This window comes from Notolabrus celidotus, chromosome 20 (assembly GCF_009762535.1).
Source record: "Notolabrus celidotus isolate fNotCel1 chromosome 20, fNotCel1.pri, whole genome shotgun sequence".
NCBI lineage: Eukaryota > Metazoa > Chordata > Actinopteri > Labriformes > Labridae > Notolabrus > Notolabrus celidotus.
In genome coordinates this window covers 13,246,433-13,269,806 of record NC_048291.1, presented here as the reverse complement: position 1 = coordinate 13,269,806, position 23,374 = coordinate 13,246,433, and the positions used below count along the sequence as shown (strand labels likewise).

At 41.4% G+C, this 23,374-nt stretch overlaps 1 protein-coding gene and 1 long non-coding RNA gene across 5 annotated transcripts in view; one reads left to right on the top strand and one right to left on the bottom strand.

The window, feature by feature from the left end:
* The window catches only part of LOC117832648, a 53,384-nt gene that overhangs the window by 5,740 nt on the left and 24,270 nt on the right, over nt 1-23,374 (top strand). For 2 of the 4 annotated variants that reach the window (XR_004635219.1, XR_004635221.1), the window contains exons 2-3: nt 1,301-1,401; nt 4,339-4,502. This is a non-coding gene — a long non-coding RNA (uncharacterized LOC117832648). Of the gene's footprint in view, nt 1-696; nt 752-1,235; nt 1,402-4,338; nt 4,503-23,374 lie in introns of those variants that run through there. The other 2 variants (XR_004635220.1, XR_004635218.1) reach the window with 2 other exon arrangements.
* On the bottom strand, nt 13,671-15,963 carry sox8a (SRY-box transcription factor 8a). The gene is given in 5 exon segments (XM_034711877.1): nt 13,671-14,084; nt 14,087-14,256; nt 14,259-14,525; nt 14,657-14,892; nt 15,229-15,963. Coding segments are annotated over 5 exon segments (1,386 nt in total). The 5' UTR covers nt 15,645-15,963; the 3' UTR covers nt 13,671-13,787.

Sequence of the window (23,374 nt, the reverse complement as noted above, 5' to 3'; positions counted from 1 at the left end):
ATAGCACGCAACTATACTCAACCACAATTTACCATTTTATATATGTGTTTAATAGATTTAAATGTAATTATGTAAATGATCTCAAATTGAGAAAAATAACTGGCGACTGCCATAGTCTGTCAAAATCCCTTTTAAAAATCAGTGGGTCACTGAGACTGCATCCATGGTACAGTTTATTGTTTCTGCATGTCTACTAATGCCATATATGTCTACTGCCTTCTTGTTCTTCCTCTTCCTTTTATCCTTGTTCTTGTCTTTTTCTCCTGTTGTTCTTGTCTTTTTCTCCTGTTGTTCTTGTTATTTTTTACTTTTGCTGTTTTTCCTCTTCTTGTTCTTGTTCTTTTATTTCCTCTCCCTCTCCGGCTGTTCTTGATCTTGTTGTTGTTCTTCTTCTACTTTTAGTAACTTTAATCAGTAGAGCTCTCCAAAAAGTTTAATTTAACTAATAGTTGTTGTTTTTTTTAAATCTATAACTTAAAGACCCGTCTCAGCAAAGCTCAGTGTCAACTAGGAAGAGCATGGCTCTGTGATCCACATACTTTGTAATGGGCCTTTGACTGAAACCTGTTACACATTTAAAGCCCTTTCTTTTATGAAATGTGCTCTAAAATACCATTGTTCATTAAATAGCAGTTATGTTTTGATTTGTTATTCTCTCCTATTTATTGACCTTATTTTTTTTTTTACTCTTTAAAGGTTGTGAAACTTCGTAAGGAAAACTAGACAGGAACAGAGAGAATTCAAATGAACGGTGAAATGCTGTTTGTATATCACAGTGTTTGTCTTTGGGTGTCTTGTGAGCATGTCTACATGTTTAATGTGGGGTTAAAATATAGCACAAGCACATGAGACACTGAAAGTCAAGTTACTTATCTCACAGATATCTCATAAAGTGTGCTGGCTTTGTGGACGGGAACAAAGGAGGTGATGCACAATGTTTTCCTCAGAACACTCAGTGGAGCAACAGATGTCAGAATTGAAGTGCTGCAGTGCCATCTTGTGGTGAACTCTTAACATGTCAGTCCCTCAGGCCTTCTGAATGACACAGCTCTATTTAATGGAGGCACACTCATCATCTCTGTCAGACAACATATGTACAGAAGTACATATATTTAGTGTAAATGCAAAGCAACAAATCTACATCCTTAAGGATTTACAGCTTTGTCTTAAATGTTTAAGAGGGTTATATGTCTTAGCTGTGACTGGTTTCCGTGGTAACTGGGGAACAGGTGGAACTTCTTCAGGGAGAAACTATTTTTCCAGAGCTGCTTCAACCACCTGCGCCTCTTATATTTTCCAGGAGAAAGTGGCGATGACCCCCGGCATTCCTGGCTTTGAGCTGTTGTGAGTTCCTTCTGTGGTTCCACTCTCCCCTCTGCCCAGAGAGAGGGAGTATAAGAGGTGGGTCATAGGCTGTAAGAGATATACTGTGTGATATGTGGGGAGTCTTAAATAGGTTCTACCTTTCAATCAATTTAAACTGAATGTAAATTATGTTTGTTAGCAGGGCAGATAAAAATGTGTTTAAAGAAAAAAGCCAAACACAAATGTTTTAATAGTTTAAGAAAAGCATTATTGTTGGGACAGTAATATGTGTTACATTGCCACTCTGCGAGGGTGAGGATTGAGCTTCAGCTGTTGTTATGAACCAAGGACCTGAGTGACCGGACAGCTTTGCATCTGTTGGTAGACAGATGCAAAGTTATTACTGAGCTGAGCAGTTGTCTTTGTGTGTTTGGCTGCTGCGTGTTATTTTAGCTGAAGGTACAGAGCCCACAGTACAACATCGAAATACATACACATGCACATGTAGGAGTTACCAAACCAAAAGACACTTCGCAAAATGTTTCTTCTGCTTGGATTTCAGGAAATCAAAAATTGACGCTTGTGCAGATATCAAAATTTTGCAAGTTGATTGGAATTAGATTTTTATTACTGAGCTGAAAGTAAAACCCTGAAATGTTGTATTAACTGGCATGTGACATGCATGTACCATCTTCCCCTCAGATGCAATTTAAAGTTATTACATGACTAGTGGTTGTGTTCTGACAGGGATGGCAGAGAAGAACCATAAGCCATAAATTTTTGGGGAAAACCCTAAAAGCGCTGTGCCAGAATGTGGCTTGTTTTGCCAGTCAAATCAGCTGCCCTGGAGGTATTTCAGAGGAGAAACAGGGACAAGGAAATTGGGATGAAAAGCAAGTGATACCTAAGTCAGCCAACCTGCCTTGTGATGAAAGATCATGAGGGATATTTGGAAAGTCCCAGCAGGGCACAAACCTTTGAGACTAAAGGCGCTCTCTCTTTCTTCCTCTGAGGAAATAAGCATCACGTTTTGATGATGATTTTGTTATATTCATCATGTTATTCCTTCATCTTGTGATGGGGAAGTCCTCAGGGCAGAGAGGGTGATCAAGCTCAGGGTGCAGAGGGAGTCTAGAATTATGGGCGATTGAAAGCTTTTCTGGACTGGGTTCAAGAAGTGCTGACGAAGCAAGACTAAACATCACGAACCGCAGCTGAAAGATTTGCACATGTGCTGTCGGCCCCCCCTCCACTCCTGTCACCCCAGGATTAGTCTCATCCTGGAAGAGCGGCTACATTTACATGCGTGTGGTCAGGCATGCACACACAAAAACACAACTACACACATGTTTTGCGTGCATGTTCACCCTATAATTAGGGAGTATTAAGGTAAGAAAAGCTGAGAAAAAGATGAATGTCAAGAATGATGGGAAAATGAGAATTCAAATCAAGATTCCTGAGCACCCTCAAACTGCAGTGTGTGTAAAGTTAGCTGCTCAATAGTAGGATGAAGTATGTAGGCCTAAGAATCAGCTGCAGGTACAGTAAGTCTGTTAGGACTTTTGACAAAACTACACAACACAATACAATGACTGTTTTTTAAAGGTGAGGGTAAAAATACAATCCCAACAGGGTTTGAAGCCCTTTTTAATAACTAATAAAACAATAACTAGAATAATTCCACAGCTTATTTGGCACACTTTTGAAGTTTGCCAAATTAAGGAAGGAATGCTTTCAGAGTTTGTTGGTTTACAAATGTTCACATTGACATTATACTTGATATGTGGATTTAAACTTTTAATGGAGCTCACCTTTACTGAATTATAAATGCTTCCAGCTGTTCTACACACTTAACATCAAAATTTTTATTTCATCCAAAGAGCTTCACAGGACAGATATTATAACTCCTAACAAATTAAATCAATCACTTCATTTTTATTTTTCTTGTGCCATTTGACACAACACAGAGACATCCAGTCTTTCCCTACTACAAGATGTCCATTTCAACAGTCACTGTTGTGGGATGCATTACACAGTAGTCACTCTAGGTGTAACTTACTGCGGTAGTACCTTCTGACTCAGTTTGTGTAATTATTAATGTAATATTTATTAACTCAAATTCTTAACAAATAATATCTCAGGACTCATTCTTAAAAGAGCCAATCCACTGATTGTTTTATTATTTAAATGACCTCAGATCAAGATGAGATAAGATTCAGTCTTATCTTGTCTTAATCCACCTTGACCAGATCATTTTGCAACATCTAGCAAGTTTCCGGACTCATGTTGAACAGCCATCTTTTGAGACTGTTTTGAGCTTTGAAAGAGGGATGGAAAAAGAGAGATGGATTGAGACAGACAACGAAAACAACGACAATAGCTCTTACGGACTTATGGTGTGAAGGGAGCCCAAGACCTTCAAGGAAGGTCTATGGTTGGTAACTTTAATGAGCCATGCAGATTTAGAGTTAGTGACATGCAGACAGTTAGAGAAGAGCGAGGGTAAGAGAGGAGCTCCGTGTGCCAGGTTCCCTGACAGCCTACAACAGCATAACCAAGAGCTGGTCCAAGCCTGTGCCAGCTTTTTCTATAAGCTTTAACTAAAAGGAAAGTTTTAAGCCTACTCTTAAAGAATGAGAGGGTGTTTGCCTCCCGGACCCTGACTGGTAGATGATTCCAAAGGAGAGGGGCCTGATAACTGAAGGCTCTACCTCCCATACTACTTTTAGAGACTGTTGGTACCTCGAGCAGGCCTGCATTATTGGATGGTAAAGCTCTGGAGGGGTAACAGGGCACTTTGTGCTGCTTAGGATAAGATGGTGCCCAACCAGTAAGAGCTTTGTAGACCAGAAGGATTTTACATTTTTTTCTAGATTGTAGTTAAAGTTCAGATAGACAACAGTCAGTAGCGCAAATGTGAAAGAGTATTTGTCCAGGTTTTTCTTCGCTACTCAACAACCCTTATTTCTTCTTAGGAAACTTTGTATGTGACATAAAATGAAACATAACTTTTAAAATGTGCTTTGTTCACAGATGATTCCTGTGATTTCATTCATCATTTGGAGGATTTATGACCTCCAGTAACCTTCACAAGTCAGCTGGCCCATGTGTCTGCCCCGTGCAGCTCCCCGCCTCCCTCCCCCTGCAGCAGCAAGAGCACCTCTTCTCAGGGATATCACACCACCGGGCAAGGAAAGGTCTGTTTTAATAAAAAAAAAAATACCATTCTCACAAAGTACTGATCACTTTTCACATTTGATTATATAATCCTTTCACATGGTTCTTCCCCACTCTAATGCAAGCAGGAAGTGTAATGCCTGCTACCTGTTCAGCTATGTGATATGTCTCTGTGCAGGTTTTCTTTGCATACCATTCTCAGAAGAGACACAAAAAGGTTAAATGAAATCAGCACAAAGTTATCCAAAGACTTAAAGGTGTGTTTCCTTCTCATCAGAGTGTACAGAAGGACTAGCTACAGCATTTTTGTCACATATTTCCAGGCTACTTATCTGAAGTAACGGCATGGGCTCTGTTTCTGTAGCTAAATACGGTGTTCCTGTTCATTGGAAAGCTTTACCACTCCTCCTCTTCCTCCTCCTCCTCCTCCTCCTCCTCCTCCTCCTCCTCCTCCTCCTCCTCCTCCTCCTCCTCCTCCTCCTCCATTTCAACCATAAAAACCACTGAGCAGTACTGGGTACAGTCCATAGCACCAGGTCCCCTGCCTGGCCATGAGGTCAAAGTTCAAGCTCATTAGCTGCTACAGTGAACAGCCTGTCTTACTGGCAGAGGCAAACGTTCACTACGTCACAGCCTTATAGCAGCTCTGTCTTCTCTTTGTCCCTCTGTCTCATGTGTTTGTCTCAGACCTTTAAAATTTGACACCGCCATGACTTCATAACCATGTGACAACACGACTCTGTCTCTGTGACAAATGGTGATTTTGAGTTTTGGTCTTGCACTAAAGAGCGATGCAGCAGGCTGAGTTACTGGAAGCAGCTTTGAGGGTCCCTCTTTTCACTCTTGGCTAAAGAACTGAGGACCCACATGTAAGGGAGATTTTTATCTATAGTCATAAGGGATTTTTAACATCCAGCATCTAATACATCAGACAGGAGATTTCAATTGTTTGATTAATTCTTTTTACTGACTTTTTTAAGCATTCACTACCAGTAAGCCACTTAATGACGATTTAAACAGGCAGACATTTGATCTTAGGTTTTTGTTGATTTTGAAACTGAACCAGGCCATTATTTTTTAGGTTTCTGTCTGTGTGTGTTCTTACTGAGTGGTAGCATAATGCTTATTCCTGGCCTTCCTGAAAAGTCAACATTGTGCTGTCAAACATCGTTGTTGTTTCTCTGTGAAATATTATGAATATAATTGTCGCTGAGCAATGACTGTTGTCATGTTGATTCTTGACATGGGGAGAAATAATGGAGCAGGACCAAGCCAAACATTACCTTAAGGAATAGAGAGAGGAGCAGTTAGCGTTGAAAACCACTGACTCCAGACTTATATTACTGGCTATTTGTGGTCAAGGTTGACCTTCCCAGACACAAACTCCACGTTTGACCATTACCTACGCTGAGTCATCGCCTCCGTCTTGCATCATTCATATGACAGAACACCAAGTTTGGCAACAAGTTAGCAAGACCGTAACATTGTGTACATTTTATCTTTCACCCCACATATCTTGCACTCACAAAGCAAACATGCTGCTCTCATTTTCCTTCATTCAAATCATCTTTCACCTCTCCTGCTCTAAATATAACTCACCGCACCAAATTTGCATTGAGCTGCTGTGTGTAGCTGCTGCAGTCAAATCAAACTGCTGGTCTCCAGAACAGCCGTGACACTTATCAAGAGCTGCTGCAACACCTTAAAGCCACAGTTCAGGGCCTGTATATCCCCCATCTGTGCCTCGTTGTCTGTGAGAGCAAATCACGGTCAGGGACCCGGCATCGCGTTGAAGGCGCCAGAGCATTTTGCAGTGGGCGACCTCTGCAACCACGCTGAGGTTTGTTGCTTCACCATAGCTCAGCTGTAATGAACTCAGCAGACCACTAAAAGGCTGTTGCTTGCTCTCCCAGCTCCCTGGCCTCCTGAAGGCTGCAGTCCCATGAAAAAGAGGGTATAGCTATAACAGGACAATATGGAGAACAAGGGGGAAAACTGGTGCCATGTCCGCTTTACCTCTGTTTTTATTTGTTACAGTCCTGGTCAGATTGTCTGTTGACTAAGTGAAGCTGATCCAGTTCTTGGGCTTGGTTTTCAGTCGAAAGTGTTGATGCCATTGTTCTGCATAAGAGGAAACAGCAGGGAGGGTGAAAGCAGGTTCAGATCTGTTTGATGCTTCCCATTTGTAGTTTTCGGGAGGTGCTAACAGCTGCTATAATTCAGCTCTGGCTTTATACTAATTCTTTGCAGTTGTGTGAAAACAAAAAAAATGAGTGCAAACAATGATGAATGAAATGAATTCTTGAAAGATTTGACACTAAAGGCGCTAACACATTTAACTACAACTGCAAAGTGAGAAACCTGTTAGGAGATCATTGTTGTTAATATATTTCGGAGCCAAAACAAGGAGCAGGAAGGTTTTACCGTGTCTGGGCTGTGATGAGGTGAGTGTGGAAATGCCCCTTTAACCACACACAAACGCACAGCACACCTCTTCTACTGGCCCCATATTGTTTTATTCTTTGACAATAGCTTCAGTTACATAATGAACCCCATCCATATCAAAGGCTGGACCCTGGATAGACTGGCGAAGCTCCAAGCCTCCCAGAACGGGGCCAAAACCACATGGGAGAACAAACTCTTCCCTCTCTCTCACTCTTTGCTGTTTTTTGTCTTCCCACAAAATATATCAAGTGTGAGCGGATGGACATGTGTTGCTGATCATATGTATATTAAACAAATATTGCAATGGTCACTTAATATGTTGCGGTGTTCGGTGCGTTTTAGTATGGCTTGGAAACCAGAGAAAGTGTGGCATCCCAGACATGGTTTAAAATGCGTTCCTCATGGCACTTCAGGCTATAAGGGAGCGAAGACAATCACACCAGGGGCTTGTGGGGTATATATGCTAAAGCAGGGTAAATGCATTTTGAAGGGCTCTGCTGGGTTTTTTTTGTCTGAATTGCCATGTTGCGATGGGCGACAAAATTTGGTGCTCCCACCGAGTGCACTCACACACAGCTCTGCCAACACCAAGCTACATTTAAAACTCTGGTCCTGCTGTCCCTGCCGCACTCTCTGCCAAACAACTCCGCCAACAAGACAAATAAGAGAGGGATCATTTTCTTTCTTTTCTTTCTACCTGAGGCTCTCCAGACTTCTCTCCCTCCCATCTTCTTTCCCTTTCTCTTCATCATAATTTTCTTACCTCTTTTACCCTTTCCCATTCTCTCCTCCTGCTTTGTCTCTACCTCTTCTACCTCTGTGCATCAGTGGCATGAGAAATTTGTGGCAAATGTTCCTCCCACACTTCACATTCCAGGGTCTTACAGGATCCCACATGCTGGTGGCTCAGTCTCTCTCTCTTTCTCTCGGTGTCGGTGCCGGAGGAGTGCAGCTTGTATGGGTGCCAGAGGGGCAGGGTAACATTGTGAGTTTGTATGTGTGTAGGGGGGGTAATATGCTAATTCATCATTCTTAATTACATTGGCCTGAAGAGAGATTCCTTCATTGACATAAGCATTTTGAATTAAAGATTGAGTCTCAGTAACCCTAAAGTGAGTGCTTATGTCCCTTTAAATCTCAGATGTAAATAATGCTCATATTAAATACCTTGAATGTTTCTTGATAACAGTGATCAGATGATACACACACTTCTAGATAATTCTTCTTTTTGAAAAGCTCTTTTTACATGTTACATTTTTGAAGGGAACATTAGAAAAAAATGACTCTGACAACTGTCAATCATCAGAAATCTTCCCAGTGTAACAAAAAAAAACTGGATGGTAAACTCACTCCATGATAAGAAGAGAGACAGGAAGTGTGAAGTGAAAAAGGTTGAGATGAGATAACTTGAAGTAAAAATGGTGAAAGTACATGATGATGGAAGCGTGCCACAGTTCAACAAAAGCAGAAATCTGTGACAATGAAAACACAGCCATAGTTACTAATCAACAAGTCTTAAAGCTGTGGAAAGAAGATGAGCAGCTATGCTGCCACCCCATTCACAATCAAGATGTGCCAAGAAAAAGTGAAAAGGAGAGAACAAATGAAAAAAGAAAGTGAAAGACTGTGGACAACTGTTCAGAGAACAGAACATGACCAGATGTCAAATTGTTGCTGTATTTTTTCAGTTTTCTGTATTTCTTTTTTTCCCTCTTTAAAAAAAAAGAATTGGAACAGTCCACCTGGTGACTGTTTGTCTTCAACACCATCACTATCACCGTTTCACAGTGCTAATAAACCCCACTTTAATTACATGGATTTATTTTTTTAAATGATAGCTGAATATCGCAAAACTTGTTTTTACCAAATGTGAAAATTTATGAGTAGCAGAAATGTTAATTAATCAGGAAGTAGTAAAAGTAACTTGACACTGTGACTCTCTGTGGTGCAGTAGTCCCTCCCCATCTGGCACCCCAGGCAGGTTGAAACGGGCACAAAGAATTATGTGCAAAAACTTTTACACCCAGGTCTGATTTTGTTCTCAGTAAAAAAACACTAATCAGTCGCTCCACTGGGAAAGATTCACTTCACTGTTTTCTTTTCTGAGGCATCATTTTTGTTTCTTTATGACAGGTTTCACATGTTGACCTTTAGTGATATACCAGCATACATTTATGTCCTAGAAGAACAGAAAAACTGCTAAATTGATTTTAAAATTCAAACCAGAATAGAATTTTGACATTTAACTTTCTGTTTGAGAAGCAAGACTTGTTGAGGTAAGCGTCAGGTCCTCACATGAACTAAATATTACCAGCCAATCGTAGGTGACCTCGATGGAGCCAGCATCAATTTAGTGGCATTTCAGTAGCCGGGGGCATTGGCACACCGCTTCCCTCTCTTCTCTACAGTGGCGGCTCGTCTGCGAGGAAACGTGGAAGTCAATGTTAGTTCTGTCTGCCATCCTGTTTTACTTGGCCTGGTCTCGGCAGCAAACACAGTAGTCACCGATATTAAAATGGACTTCTTATTTAGTGAGAAGAACAGGCAGAGGAGGCAAAATAAGCCTCAGGAAGTCATTTAGTTGGGCGGAGCAGCTGAAATTTAGTTTGACATGTTTGCCTTGGAGGCAGCTCGAGATAATGAAGGAAACAAGTGAGTCTGGAAACTTTTTAAAGAAGCTACTGTACGCAATTTTGACTCAATCCATAGGTTCCTCAGTAATAGGCAACTATACTAAGTTTTATTTAATTTACATTGATTTTATGGAGCCTTTTTTTTATTTCACAATGAAATTAACCAGTGTAAGACTGTTTCACTTCAAATTTGCTTTAGGTAGCAACTAACTGATGAATAACTTCCATATTTGTGGAGAATGACAGATAATAATTGAATTGGATTTTCATTCGTGACATTGTTTGATGAAGGAAACTTATTCTACATAAACAAACAACATAAAATAGCAAATATCGTGCCACCATATCTGTTTTTGTAAAGTGAATCTTTTGATAAGTTAAAAGAGACTTGGTTCATCAAGCAGAATCAGGCTGGCAAATTTAGTGGCAGTGGATAACCATGCTTTATGTCCACTTCATTTCCCTTGCAAATCAGCATCGCATTCTCTGAGTTTTCGCAGTTTCCAGCTCCCTCTTTTTTTTCACTGAAACATACCCTGAGTCAGCCGGGCTCATTAAACAGGATGAGACTATTACCAGGCGAGTTATCCTCCCTCTAACAATGGGATGTGGTCAGGTGGTGGGAGCACCAGTTTCACTGAATTCACTTCTTTCCCCCCTTCGTGTCCTCTGGGTGCAAGACCGCGACTCCCATATGGGCCAAAAACGCCCTTTCCTCCATCTACAAAAACTGTGACAGCTGGAATGTGGAGCAGTTTCCGTGCGGTGGTGTTAAAATTACTGTAAATTATATTTTATTTCCAATTTCTGTATGTGTTTGAGCAGGGAGAGGGTGACTCTAAAAATATTGTTTATGTCAGTGTTATGGTCCACTGTAGCTGTACCAGATTTCTACGTGATTGTTAAGCTATTCTCAGATAAATTTGGAACCGCTGAGTAAAACTGTTGGTTCATTCATTAATTCATTCAGTATAGCTTTCTGATGTAAGTCCAAGCTCGTTCCTGTTCAGTTTTTTCAGCTATTTACAGCAGAGCTTTCGAGAGGCCCAATCGGAAACTGTGGACAAGTTCCAGGGAAACAGGACCCAAGCACCCTGAAGAGCCTTTTTGCCTCACTTTTATTCACTCCTGTTCTTTCTCAAGAGTTCCTCCTGAAAGTATTTGGCAAACACTGGTGAAAAAAAAAAGACTTTGAGGGAAGAAAAACAACAAGTCGTTCTTGAGCCACCCACACCCCATCTGCTGTGGTATTATCTTCTTTTATTATCTACAGATTATGTGCGCTGATATGATTTCTACAGTTTGGTCTGCTGGTCATTCTGCTTGTTCTGCTTGTTTTTTTTTTCTTGTTTGTGGGGCGCTGTGATTTGAGACAGTAAGGTGGGGGTGGAGGGGTCCTCCCCCATGTGCATCTAATCGTCCATTCAGGACCCTCTTAATGGCTTGTCAGTTCCTCTTGCCCTTCCATTTTCTGTCCAATTAATTCCTTTCTAGCTCTCCGGATAAAGGGACACAATGGGGCCCCTCCACAGCATAATGAATCATTAAAATTCAGCAGCGCGGCCCTGGCACTTGGCTTCTCCCTGGGCTGGTTAGGGACGGCTGCTTGGCATGCATGCCAGGGCCAACTCGAGCATTCTACCCACTGGAGCAGAGGAGATGGGATCTCTCCTCAGTCCTCTTTCATCTGCAGTTTAATAAAAAAAAATCTCAACTTTACTGCTTTGGTGGATTTAACCACATGTTGTCGACCTGAAGCCCTGTAGGGTCAAAAAGTCAGGAGTGTGGCACCTGAAAAGCAGGAATGCTGCTTTTCAACATGTGTCACTTTTAGATTCCACAAGTGTGCTTTATATAAACCAAAAGCATGGAAAGTGAATTAGCTCTTCTTTGTATGTTTATTTATCCAATTGTTTTTACATTTTGATGATAAATTCACATATAAACTTGATATAAGACATAAACATATTCACTTTGGTTGTATCTTGTTCATGTAACAGGGACCAAAAAATCGAATGCATCAGATACCCCAAATCAGGGCTACGACGAACAATTATTCATCATTGTTATCATATTGATTCACCTACTGCTTATGTCTCCTATAAAGGACTGTTATGTTTTTTTAACGTCAAAAAGCTATTTAAAAATGTCATCACAATTTCCTGACGTCGTTCAATTGCTCCCTTCGTCGAAGACTTTTATTTCCACTCATAGAACAATAGAAAAGCAGCAAATCCTCACATTTTGGAAGCGGGAATCAGCTAAATGTTTGACACTATTGGCAGAAATTGTACTTAAAGGAGTAATCAATAATTAAAGTGGTTTAAAAATAGTCTTCTTCTACTGAATTATCAGTTAATATTTGCAGCTTTTGCAAATAACAAATCTGCGCTTCCAGAATAGGTTCCACTGGAGATTGGATCAAAGAGAAATTTGTGAGAAAAAGAAAAGTTAATGTAAAGTTTAATTACTGTCACTTGAAAACTGTTCAGAATTACAATACAAACTTACAGAGTTAGTACTTTTCAGATGTTAAAAAGCTGTTAGGCCAAGGCAAACTTTATTTTTATGATTCTGAGTATATTTTAGAAAAAAATCTGACGTAGAATCCAAGCTGAAAGTTAAGAAGAAGACAAAGACAAATATCAAGAAAAAAGTATCTCATTTATTTATTTTAAAAAATGGCCAGCGAACGGGTTAGCTGTGCATGTGTGAATGAAACTCTAGTTAATAGAACAACAATAATTTTCACAGCCTTTCTCAAAATGATACACCAGAATAATATACAAAACACAGTTCTGCGGACAAAAACTTGGAGTATGGTGCTCCACACATCTCTCACACAGCATCTCACGGAACATTTACAAACCGAGGGCCGTCAGGAATGATATCAAATTAAGGATAAGGAATCAGGTTAACTGCAGTTTCTGGTGTGGATTACTGATTGTGTGCTGCCTGGAGTTTGTTAATAATTCAATTTCTCGTTGAAATACTGACAAGAAGCGTTAGAAGGCACAAAAACATTTTGCGCGAGACTGCGGCGGTGAGTTGGCACTTGATGGCTGATGAGATAAATATGGGCAATCGTCACACACACTCTTTGTTTCTCTGTGAACCATACATACTCTTTTTGTTTAACGGATATGGTTTGAAGAAAGCCTCAGTAAAAAGTTGTGTAAGTATCATTTGGAGTGTGTTCTCATCATCATGGATTATTTCTCTCTTCCCAAGGAAAGGGCTCACATACACAGAAGCACTTTATCTCCACACAAACTCATAGATGCATGTACACACATATCTGTGTGTTGTCTATCCGCATATACAGGAGGTCCAGCTGACATGTCACTCAGAGTGTGTGGTGTTAGTTTACCCCATTTCCTTTAACCCCAGATCATGACTAATCGCAATTTGCCAAGCGTAGCCTTCAGACACCTGTTCTGTCCTGTGCGAGTCTGTTGGTGAGTCTGTTGCTCGGTTTGCTTGGAATGGAGATGTTTCAGGAACTTGGTCTTTGACGGAATGATATCAGAATTATTGTACTGTCCTTCACTTCCATAACCTCAGAATTCATTAAAAGCCAAACAGTACTGTAAATAAGCAAACCCACATTACATGTGTTTATCTACTCAAGAACAAAAAAAGTAACCAATAATGCATGAACATAAATATATATAAGACTTTTTGTGCCCAAATGACACTTATTCATGAGAGCCTTTTAGTTAAGACCGATCCACTTATGCAAATGGCCAAACGTGCTGTAATTCAGCTGCGGCCATTAATGTAAATTTTACTTCAAATTCACACAATTGGTCCCGTGTACATTCTCAGATGTATCTGCTTCTCCATCTGCTGGCAACGAGCTTGAGCCAAAACGTTTCTCTCCTACACAACGACTCAGAAGCAGGCCTTTTACATTTACCTCAAGTGTGCGCACACACGTGCACTTAAACTGGTAAGACGAGGGATGTACAGGATGTAGGCGTAGGTGACATTTCCTCATGGAGGAGTTTGGCTCACCAACAAAAACACAATTTGTCTTTGTGTAAAATGTTTGACAAGTGTTTTTTATCGCAAGGATATAACTTTGTATAAAATCAGCAGGCACTTTTTTTTGTTTTTTTGACGTTCAACGGTCTCACACATTTCTCCACCTGCTCCTTAACTTCCTTCATTAATAGTGCATCGATCTGAATGAGTCTCTGGTGCGAGTTCACTGTTTTTGTCCTCTTATGGTCGTGACAGCGTGGTGTAGACGGGCTGGTCCCAGCTGGAGGCTGTGGGGCTGTGGGCAGGAGCCATGGACAGGCTGTTGAGGATGGGGCTGCCGTAGGGCCGCCTGGATGAGTGGAAGTAGGGATACTGGTAGAGGCTAGAGGGGTAGCCAGAATATGGGTTGTAATAGTTGGAGCTCTGGATGTCAGTATAGTCACACTGCGAACTGGAGAAAGAGGAGGAGGCTGAAGCGGCAGAGGTAACACAGGCCTGACTGCTGTAGGAGCCGTAATCAGAATGTGGGGGGACCTGTGGGAGTGCTCACTGTAGTGGCTCGGGCTCAGTTGCTCCGTTTTAATGTGAAGCCGGTGTTGGCCCCCATCTCCAGCAGATTGAGAAGAAGAGATGGTGCTCTTGCGGCTCCACACTGACCCATTTGTGCCTGCATGGCTGTATGAAGAAGCATAAGAGCCACCAGGTGCAGGGGCCCATGGCTGTGGTCTGAAGGCAGGGTGGAGGAGCTTGAGGCGTGGCCGTTGAGCGGGAGGTACTGGTCGAACTCGTGCACGTCGAAAGTCTCCATGTTGCTGATGACATCAGTGCTGAGCTCAGAGATGTCGACGTTGCTGAAGTCAATGTTCTGCCTGCTGCTGTCGATCAGACGACGGCCTTCATGTTTCAGATCCTGCTTCACCCCATGGTGCAGGTCTGTTTTGGGGGTAGTGGGTGGTGTCGGGGGACCATGAGGCTGCCCTGGAGAAGACAATATAAAAAATAAAGCATGAGAATTTAACACCCAAAAACAAATTGCTCAATCTGTTCACAGCATCTGAAAACTTTTAAAATCCTTTGATGCAACAGTCATCATGTTATTTGATAAATACCTGCATGTTCAGGGTGGTGATGACCGTCAGTTATCCCTGCCAGTCCTCCCATCCCAGGTTCAGCCTTGTACATGTGGTGTGCCAGTTCTGCTCCTGAATCCGAGTCACTCTGGCCCGGTTTCACATTCTTTCGACGCCGGGGCTGGTACTTGTAGTCTGGATGGTCTTTCTTGTGCTGAACACGCAGCCTCTCTGCTTCCTCTACAAACGGCCTCTTCTCACTTTCAGAGAGCAAACTGTGGTGGGAAAAATATGAAATATAATAATAAATGAAGTAAACCTAAACAAAGTTAATGGGAAACTATCAAATGAGTAACAATATAGTTGTTATGAGAAAATGTGAATCTTAATCTCTTAATTTCCTCCAGATACTTTACATTACAAATCAAACATTTCTGTAGACTTACAAAAAGTTTTTTTTTAATGTATGAAATTTCCAAACATTATCAATGATCATCTCCAAATCTGTTGTTTGGCCACTCAGCGTCCTTACAGTTATTTCCTTGTCATCTATACACGGACCCACTGTCTTTCTTTAATTTCTCTTTATTAAATATAAAATGTGTCCTTACCGCCACAATTTCCCCAGTGTCTTGCTCAGCTCGGCGTTGTGCAGGTGTGGATACTGATCCGCCAGCTTTCTGCGGGCCGCCTGCGCCCAAACCATAAACGCATTCATAGGTCTCTTGACGTGAGGTTTATTCTTCAGGGACCCGTTCCCTCTCACGGGCATGGGCACCAAGGACCAGTCGTATCCTTTAAGGACCTGAGATACGGCGTCCCGTATGCAAGCCGGGAACCGGTCATCATCCTCGGAGTCCAGTTTCTTGCCTAAACCGGCGAGCAGGGATCCTTGTCCGTCGGAGCCTGTCGGAGAAGACGGAGCATCGGAGTCGGACTCGTCCTGGGACATGGAGCTGTTTGTGCCCGACGGACTGCACGGCTGGTCGCTGACGCATTTATCATGCTCCTCTGTCATCTTCAGCATTATTTGTTCAACCACTTGTGGGGAAATCCGAAAATGAATTTTCAAAAGAATATAAATTCAAAACGACTTCAAGCGCGCAGCGAAGTGGCCAGTGCGCCTTTTACGCACGGTGCGCCACAGTTAAGTCCTTCAACGCTTTCAGTCAATACGAGCCCGTTGTTTTCCCTCTGCTTCCCTGTTTGTTTGTCTTCGTCGGGGTTGTTTTCCTAGGCTGTCATGGGAGGTGCAGTCGTGAAAGTTGTGGTCCACAATGTGAGCTGAGGAGCTGCACGTTACAGCAACTTGAGTTAGAGTTTTAAAATCGTCCCTCCACCCTCCGGCTGGGATTGGCTGGAACAAATCACCACTTCCCCGCGATTGGTTCAGGCCTTTATGTGTTGTTTCATTATTATAATGATTTTCTATTTCTCATTGGTGACATTTCAGTTTTTTATTGCACGGGATGTGTGACAAACAGGTTATCTGCCACAGTTTTATAATGCTATGAGTACCCTGTGATTCATTTCTGAGCCAATTACATTGTATGTTATCACTACAGCAAATGCCAACATTGAAATTAAGTAATAAATATATAATACAATACAAAATAACATATGGTTAGAGTATATTTAAAAACAGGCTGATATTATCAATATTTTGTATAAACAGGTACTTCTCTGTGGATACAGTCTTATTCCTGCAAGACATATTTGTAATTAAAAAATTTTGTATGACAGAAAATTGATTTAGGTTTACTAGTATCTGCCAGTGAATGATCAGAACATTACAATTGTGCTATTGAAATAATAAAAAAAAAATGTTTTAAAGTTATTTTTGACAGAAATTGATCGCTTAGAAAAGTTGAACTGAAGAAAATGTTTCATTAGAAAAAGTTGTGGCGTGCAGAGAGTTGAATGATTTATATTCAGATTTTTTTTTAAAGAGTTCAAAAGGTAAAAATGAGAGGTAATAACCAGACTTTTTTGGTATGGAAATATATTTTAGAAATGTTACAACAATCATACCTGTCTGTTTTCATCCACACAGCCACACAGGCCTGTTTGTGCTGCAGCTTTGCTAAACTGTCTATATTCAGAGGATGGCTTGAGTTTGTCCCAGCATTCCGTTTGTGATCCCTCTAACCACCAATGAAGCGGGCAGTTTATGACTCTGAAGATATCCAGAGCAGAGGAGATAAGGGGGTAGATTGAATCGGGACTTTTGTTAAAGGTGTCTTGTTTTCTGGTATTGTGGGGTGATTTTTATCACTGTGGCTCCCTGTGAAAAGACAATGTGTGTTTTAACTGGACGGCAGTTTGCTTTGCTCGATGCACACTGCAGGTGGCTGAGGGGAGAAGACTGTAACATTGCAGAAAGGATAGAAATTGTGGCTTTCACACAGTGTTGACTGCGAGAAAGGGAGTGGCTTGCAGAGTAAGGTAAGACATTTCAGTGTTTGTTCCTTTAACTGTCAGAGAGCCCTGCCATTGAGTTTAAATTAACTATTATGTACTTAATGATAACTCAGATTTTGTGTGACCTTGCTGAGAAGCATTTCATCCTAAATAACATATTTGGTTTTTGAAAATGAAAGTGTTTCCCGAGCTGCTTGTCTTTTTAACAGCTGCTGTCACAGCCCTCTCTCGGGTCAAGTTTAGTGCATGTGTGTGTGTGTGTGTGTGTGTGTGTGTGTGTGTGTGTGTGTGTGTGTGTGTGTGTGTGTGTGTGTGTGTGTGAAGAGACACAAGGCAACGGTTAGATGTCAAACATGAATGAATCTGGCTGCGCTCTCGTCCCGCTCCACACATGGAAAAATACTTAGTCAGTGCATGCATGAGGGTTACACATGCATGTTGACACACAATGTGCAAGCATGCACGTGTGAGCGTACAATTCAGACTAAATACATGAAGAGTTTTTTTTTCCCGCTATCACCGCAACAACTGGTTGTAGACTTAAGAAGATTGTTAATTTACAGTGCACTAAAGAAGCACCCAGCAAGTGCAAATGTGATCAATTTGCTGAAACATGGTGGACATCATTTCTGTCACATTAATTCAAATTAAATACTTTTTTTCATCGTTGTTGTGTTTCCTGTATTGCTGGAGATCCCTGTTCCAAATCACCATTGCAACTGAATCAACTGTTCCTGGCTCACATCCTTGTCTCTCCACAAAATTTCCCTGAAAACTTTTGTTTCAGGGTCTAAGTTGTGCTGCTCATAGAAAGACAAGCAAACAAACAAATCAACATTATTTGAATCAGTGTGTCATACTTTAGAAGTGCAAATCAGCCCTTTTTATCTTTACATATAACATCAATGAAAAGACAAAACCTGAGCAGCTGATGTAGTGACTTCCTGGCTAGTCACCTCAGAATCAGGATGAGCCAGACATGAATGACAGCTGCCGTGGAGCTCTGTCTAATCTGTGAGACAGTCTTGGTTTCTTGGTAGAGAAAAGGAGACAGACTTAAACAGACTCCAGCCGTCCCCTCTTCATGCCTCCCTGTATTGTGGGGAGAAACTCTGGCCACAGTTTGTGGTTCTCTGGGCTCTTGATTAGAAAAGGAAGGAACAACAGAGGAGAGGTAACCGCACATGAACCCTGAATGTCCCGAACAATGAAGGAAGGTTTTAATTTTCCTATTCCTATTCCTATTTTTGAGAGTTGCATCTCAAAGGAAAAACCAGGATACAGATTTTCAGTTTTTCAGTTTTTGTTCTAGGCCTTTGCAGAGCATGTTAGTCCATTTCTCCTGGGCTCTAGTCACTTCTACCCCACATGTAAATTATACTTTCTGGCTTCTAATGTGCATACAAAATTACATTACACAGTCACCCGCAGGAATCTTGCCCTCTTTGGTCTCTGCTTCTGTGTTTAATACACTTAGGCACATTTCTTCACTCCAGCCAAGTTATTGTACAGAGTATGTTGAGCAGAGATATTACTACAACATTGTGCAGAGTAGAAAAAGTTTTAGATGTGTAGGATGATGTATACCCGATGAGTTTGTAAAGGTCAACAAGTTTATGAAAAAAGCTGAGTTAGATCATGTTTGCTGTGCATTCAACAGAAGATTTCATTTTTGTTCTTTCTGTATCATTTCTGCACCACAAGAATCCAGATTTTATAAGAAGCTACACAAAATGTTCCACGAGGACCAACTGTGGAAACCCGTGTCTCTGCAGCCACCACAGCACCTCAACCCTAACCCAAACAGTAGGCCTTCATTCTGTTAAATAATCTCTCTGATTGCACAATGAGTCAGTGTAAACTTACTGAACTGTGGGGACTGGCATGCCCTCCCTCTCACCCAGACGATCCCAACCACCAACCCAACCACACGTGGAACCAGCTCCTGGGCTGTTAACAAACCATATTTCACCCCGGCACCACATCAACCAGACCACTTCTATCTTTGGTTTCACACACTCAGAAAGGAGTAATTAGTGCAAAATTTACAGCTGCAGAGAATGCAACTGGAAAGCAAGGATACAATATATGTAAACTATATTTTAGAGCCGTGGTGGAGTCACAGCACCTTGTATTGTTGCATGATTTTGGGTGAAAAGATTCAGAGGATTTTCACACGCTCATGACAGCCACTTCTCTGGGATGGATGCACCTTTTCTCCTTTCTGAACCACGTCTACTTAAAGCTCCTGTGAGGAATTTCTAGTTGTTAATGAAACAGACTAATTCTTCTTTATGATCTGCAAAAGCAAACAAGACTATTAACAAGAAGACAGATTATTTCTTTGTAGTTATTTTCAGTAGAATAGGTGTCAGTAGAAGTCATAAACAAAACACCTCCAAAACAGCATTTGTTTGACATTTTTCATTGCACAGGTTTTGACAGGTAATTAATTTGACTGTCAGAGAAAGCAGGGTGACAACCCTACTTTCAAATGTATACAGGACAAGATCATCAAAGACCATTTTGTTCACATGGGGGAGCCAAAATCAACACAAACTTTAAGTTTGCCTCAGGAGCTTTAATCTTCAAACTCTTAGGCTACTGTCTTTTTCAAGATTTGCCTTGGGAGCAATGGGCAACTTTTCAGGGCCCTTGGCCATGGCTACTGTGTGTTGCAGTAGCCCACTTATATTTTTAAGTGTCTAGTTTTGATCGAAAGTTGTGTAAAGCTGCTGTTGGTAGTCACATAGTAAACATCTGTTCAGAGAGAGGGACTTCGATTGTCAACACTATCCCTCCCAACCAGATTTCCTCCTAGCCCCCCAACACAGATCGGCGTGTGCAGTCATGATAGTGATGGACTCATAACCAATCGGAGGAGATAGTAGAGGCCGCCCTTTAACCAATCAGGACAGAGGATTGGAGATTAGCTATGATTCGTCCGTCATAACGGGAACGAGGGGAATAATAACATTGCTTGATACAAAGGCATTGGAAAACGCAGAGATTTCGCAATAGTCTCAAATTACTCCACTTACAGGTGAGTACCGATGGATACTATGACCTATTCTCCAAACCCAGCAGAAAAAAAGCAACGTTTTTTACACCATTTCTACCAATAGCAGCTTTAAATGGAAATTTATACTCTTACTAACTGACTTGGCTAAAGGTGAGAAAACACTCTGAAAACAGTCAAACAGTGCACAATTTATTTTCCGATTACATAGTCTGCAGCTGTACAATGTTGAATTGGTTTGCTGAGTGTGGCTAACATTAGAAGAGCTAACACCACCAGCCCTCGTTCCTCCTTGCAGGTTCATTTTGACACGCCTGTGCTGGTTACACAGAACTCCTGTTGAGTGGTTAAATGCCAAGTTAACTAGACACAGCCTCCATACAACTTTGTATGGTATTGCCAAACTGCGCCATTTACAATATATCTGCGCTTGTTTACATTCCGGTCGTATAGCATTATAGCATTAAGGCAGTAGCCGTTAACTGCTATAATGCTATAGCTAGTGACGGATGGCTGTGCTACAGCTTAAACGTAATGAACATATTGATAATGAATTGAACTGACTAATAATTTGGGTGCAGGCCAGTGTGGGTGACAACATTTTATTGTTCAGCATGCATCTCGTTGCCACAGTCCAACCTGTGATTTTAGAAGTGAGGATGGAGAGGTTGCCCTTATATGCAGAGATCAGTTTATAGAGGTTATTCAAAGCTAACAGTCTTGAGATGATCACCAATGGGAGCTGCTATTGCATTATGATATTGTGTTGTCAGCTGTGCTCTCCACATGGACTGTTTCTCTGTGTACAGACAATGCAGGCTGACTACCTGACTCTGAAACCAGAACGCTTTTCAGTGTGTTACATGCCTGCAGATTCTGCATCGAATCTGTGAATACCGCTTAGCCTCTACCCATCTCAGCTTCTCTGGAAGTTAGCTGGTGGATGTTTTCTATTTGGTCTGTGGCCATATGTGTTCTCCAGGTTTTCTACTTAGCGAGGTCGAGGACCCGGGATGTTTGACTTTGCTGCTTCTAATCACACTGCAGCCCCCCTGACAGCTGCTGTGTGTTAGGACCTCCCACTGACCCTTAACCTTGCACCATCCCAAATCCATTCTATTAAAACACCATAATGAGGGGTTTACTGGACCAATTGCAGGTTTTATTTAAACCTATTAGCAGACTCAGAGAGGTGGAGGGGAGGGGCTGCACTGTGTGGAGTGAAGAGGGAGGGAGTTTTGATGGGGGAGATTGAAGGGGGAGTGTTTGAGACTGAAGGAAACAATTAGTCTCAGGGTGTGTTTGGCCTTAAGCCACACTTGTTTTAATGTCAGGAGTATAAAAAGAGCTCAAGTGTTTCCAGATTATTTGCTGTGTTTTCTCCCTGACACATAAGTGTTTTGTGATGGCAGCGGTTTTGCTTGTGATGGTTGTGTATGTTCATTTGAACTGCAGATTATGGACAGACAGGTTTTGGAGGCTGCTGTGGGAGCAGGTCAGGAAGGATTATGTAAAGTCATTCTTTACTTTCCCTGAGGCTTTCCTGCAAATCTTTGATCTGTAAACTGTAAGGCGATGTCTTGGTTGTGTCAGGAGTCCTATGAGTCCACATGCAAAAACACTTTCTGTGCACATATGTGAAGTGCACAATGATTTTAGCTGTTGACACAAAGCTTCAGTTTGAAAGTCGCCTAAAGGTAAAGCTCAGAGTTTATTATCGAAGAACAAATCAGTGACGTTCCATTTAATGTCCTGCGTGCCTGGAAAATGTCCATGTCTGTTTTTTCTCCGCTGACATGACAGCCTAAATGCTGAGATACTCAGCAGGGATGACACTTCCCATGGTATATCTTGTCCTAGAGCTGTCCCAAGAGAAGCGTGGGTGTATGTGGGTTCTATTTTTTTATTTTGTTTTTACGCTTTCTGATCTACACCCCCCCTTTTTCTGCCTTTCTTCCCTCTCATCTTCACGACATATGTTCTGCATAAAACTTGCGGTGTGCTCAGTCTTCCACATTGTCTACTTTTTTGATCCTTGATTCACATAAATCATCTCCCTAATTTGCCTGTGAATTAGATGGTGCGGGACATGTAGACATTTAGTACCGATCTCAGGGGCGAGGAGAGAACAGAGGGCCCACCCCTTGACTTTACGGGAAATGGGAGGCCGCTCCACAAAAGCAGGACTATTTAGAGGACTCGTCAAGCTGTGGGACGTTGCCTCACAGCGCTAAGATAACTGTGGTGGATTTGTTTTTATTTGGAGATAATTAAAACAAGAAAAAAAATGCCATTTGCACTGCTCAGTTTTATGTCCCTTTTATGAGCACAAGGCTGAGCTAATGTGCTCGTGCATACACATGTTTACTCATTCAGACCAGCACAGCATGGATTCTAAATCTCATGTGTACAATTCATGTATTAGAGGATAATTTATAAGCTATTAAAATGATTATTGGTGAAGTGGATCAAATTCTCCAATTAGGCTCTGAGTGTACCAGCCAAGACTTTCACCGTTTATGAGCAGCCGTTAGCCTGTCTGTCTCCAGCCTGTCTGTAACCTCTATTAGATTCACTACACGTAGAAACACATCAGCACACCTGCTGCTAACCACATGAAGAGGCTGAGTTTGTTGTGATCATTTGAGTAAGTGTGGCAATATTTTTTCTTGCTGCTTGGAGATTGTTTCCACGCCTGATTTTGGTTTAAATGAAAGCTGTTGTTAGAATTTGATGTTTGAAGTTGTTGGCTTTCCTTTTTCTCTCCAAAAACTAACAGAAAGTTTTCCTCCTTTCTTTCTTCATATTTGTAAAGTTGCTTTCACGGTTGTTGTTGCCTTTCATTCCAGATTGCTCCTCATGTCTGTCAGCCAGCTCACATTTCAGCAATATGAAAAAAAAAAACTGGTTCAGGGTTTTATTAAATGGGATTTTCTCACTGTAAAGCTTTAAACAAAAGCACAAAATGATCACCTCAATTTTGCACATATTTCATACATACATATATTTAACTGGAGTAACTCTACATGGATTACTATATGGGTAGGGAAGAGGAACATTTTAGCAGCAGAATTACATAAAGCTCCCCATTCTTCAACATACTGAGAGTTACAGTTTCTGAAAAAGTAGAGATGCACAGTATAGAGTTTTTTTGAGTAGATACTGATAACTGATAATAACCTGTTCCTGATGGCCGATGGTTAATGATAGATGCACCGTTTTTACTGTATATGTTGCTTTCACTTCTGGACACTTTTACATCACATTTACCCATTCTGCTGCTATGTAAAGCGCCATCAGTAACCTAGCGGCAACCT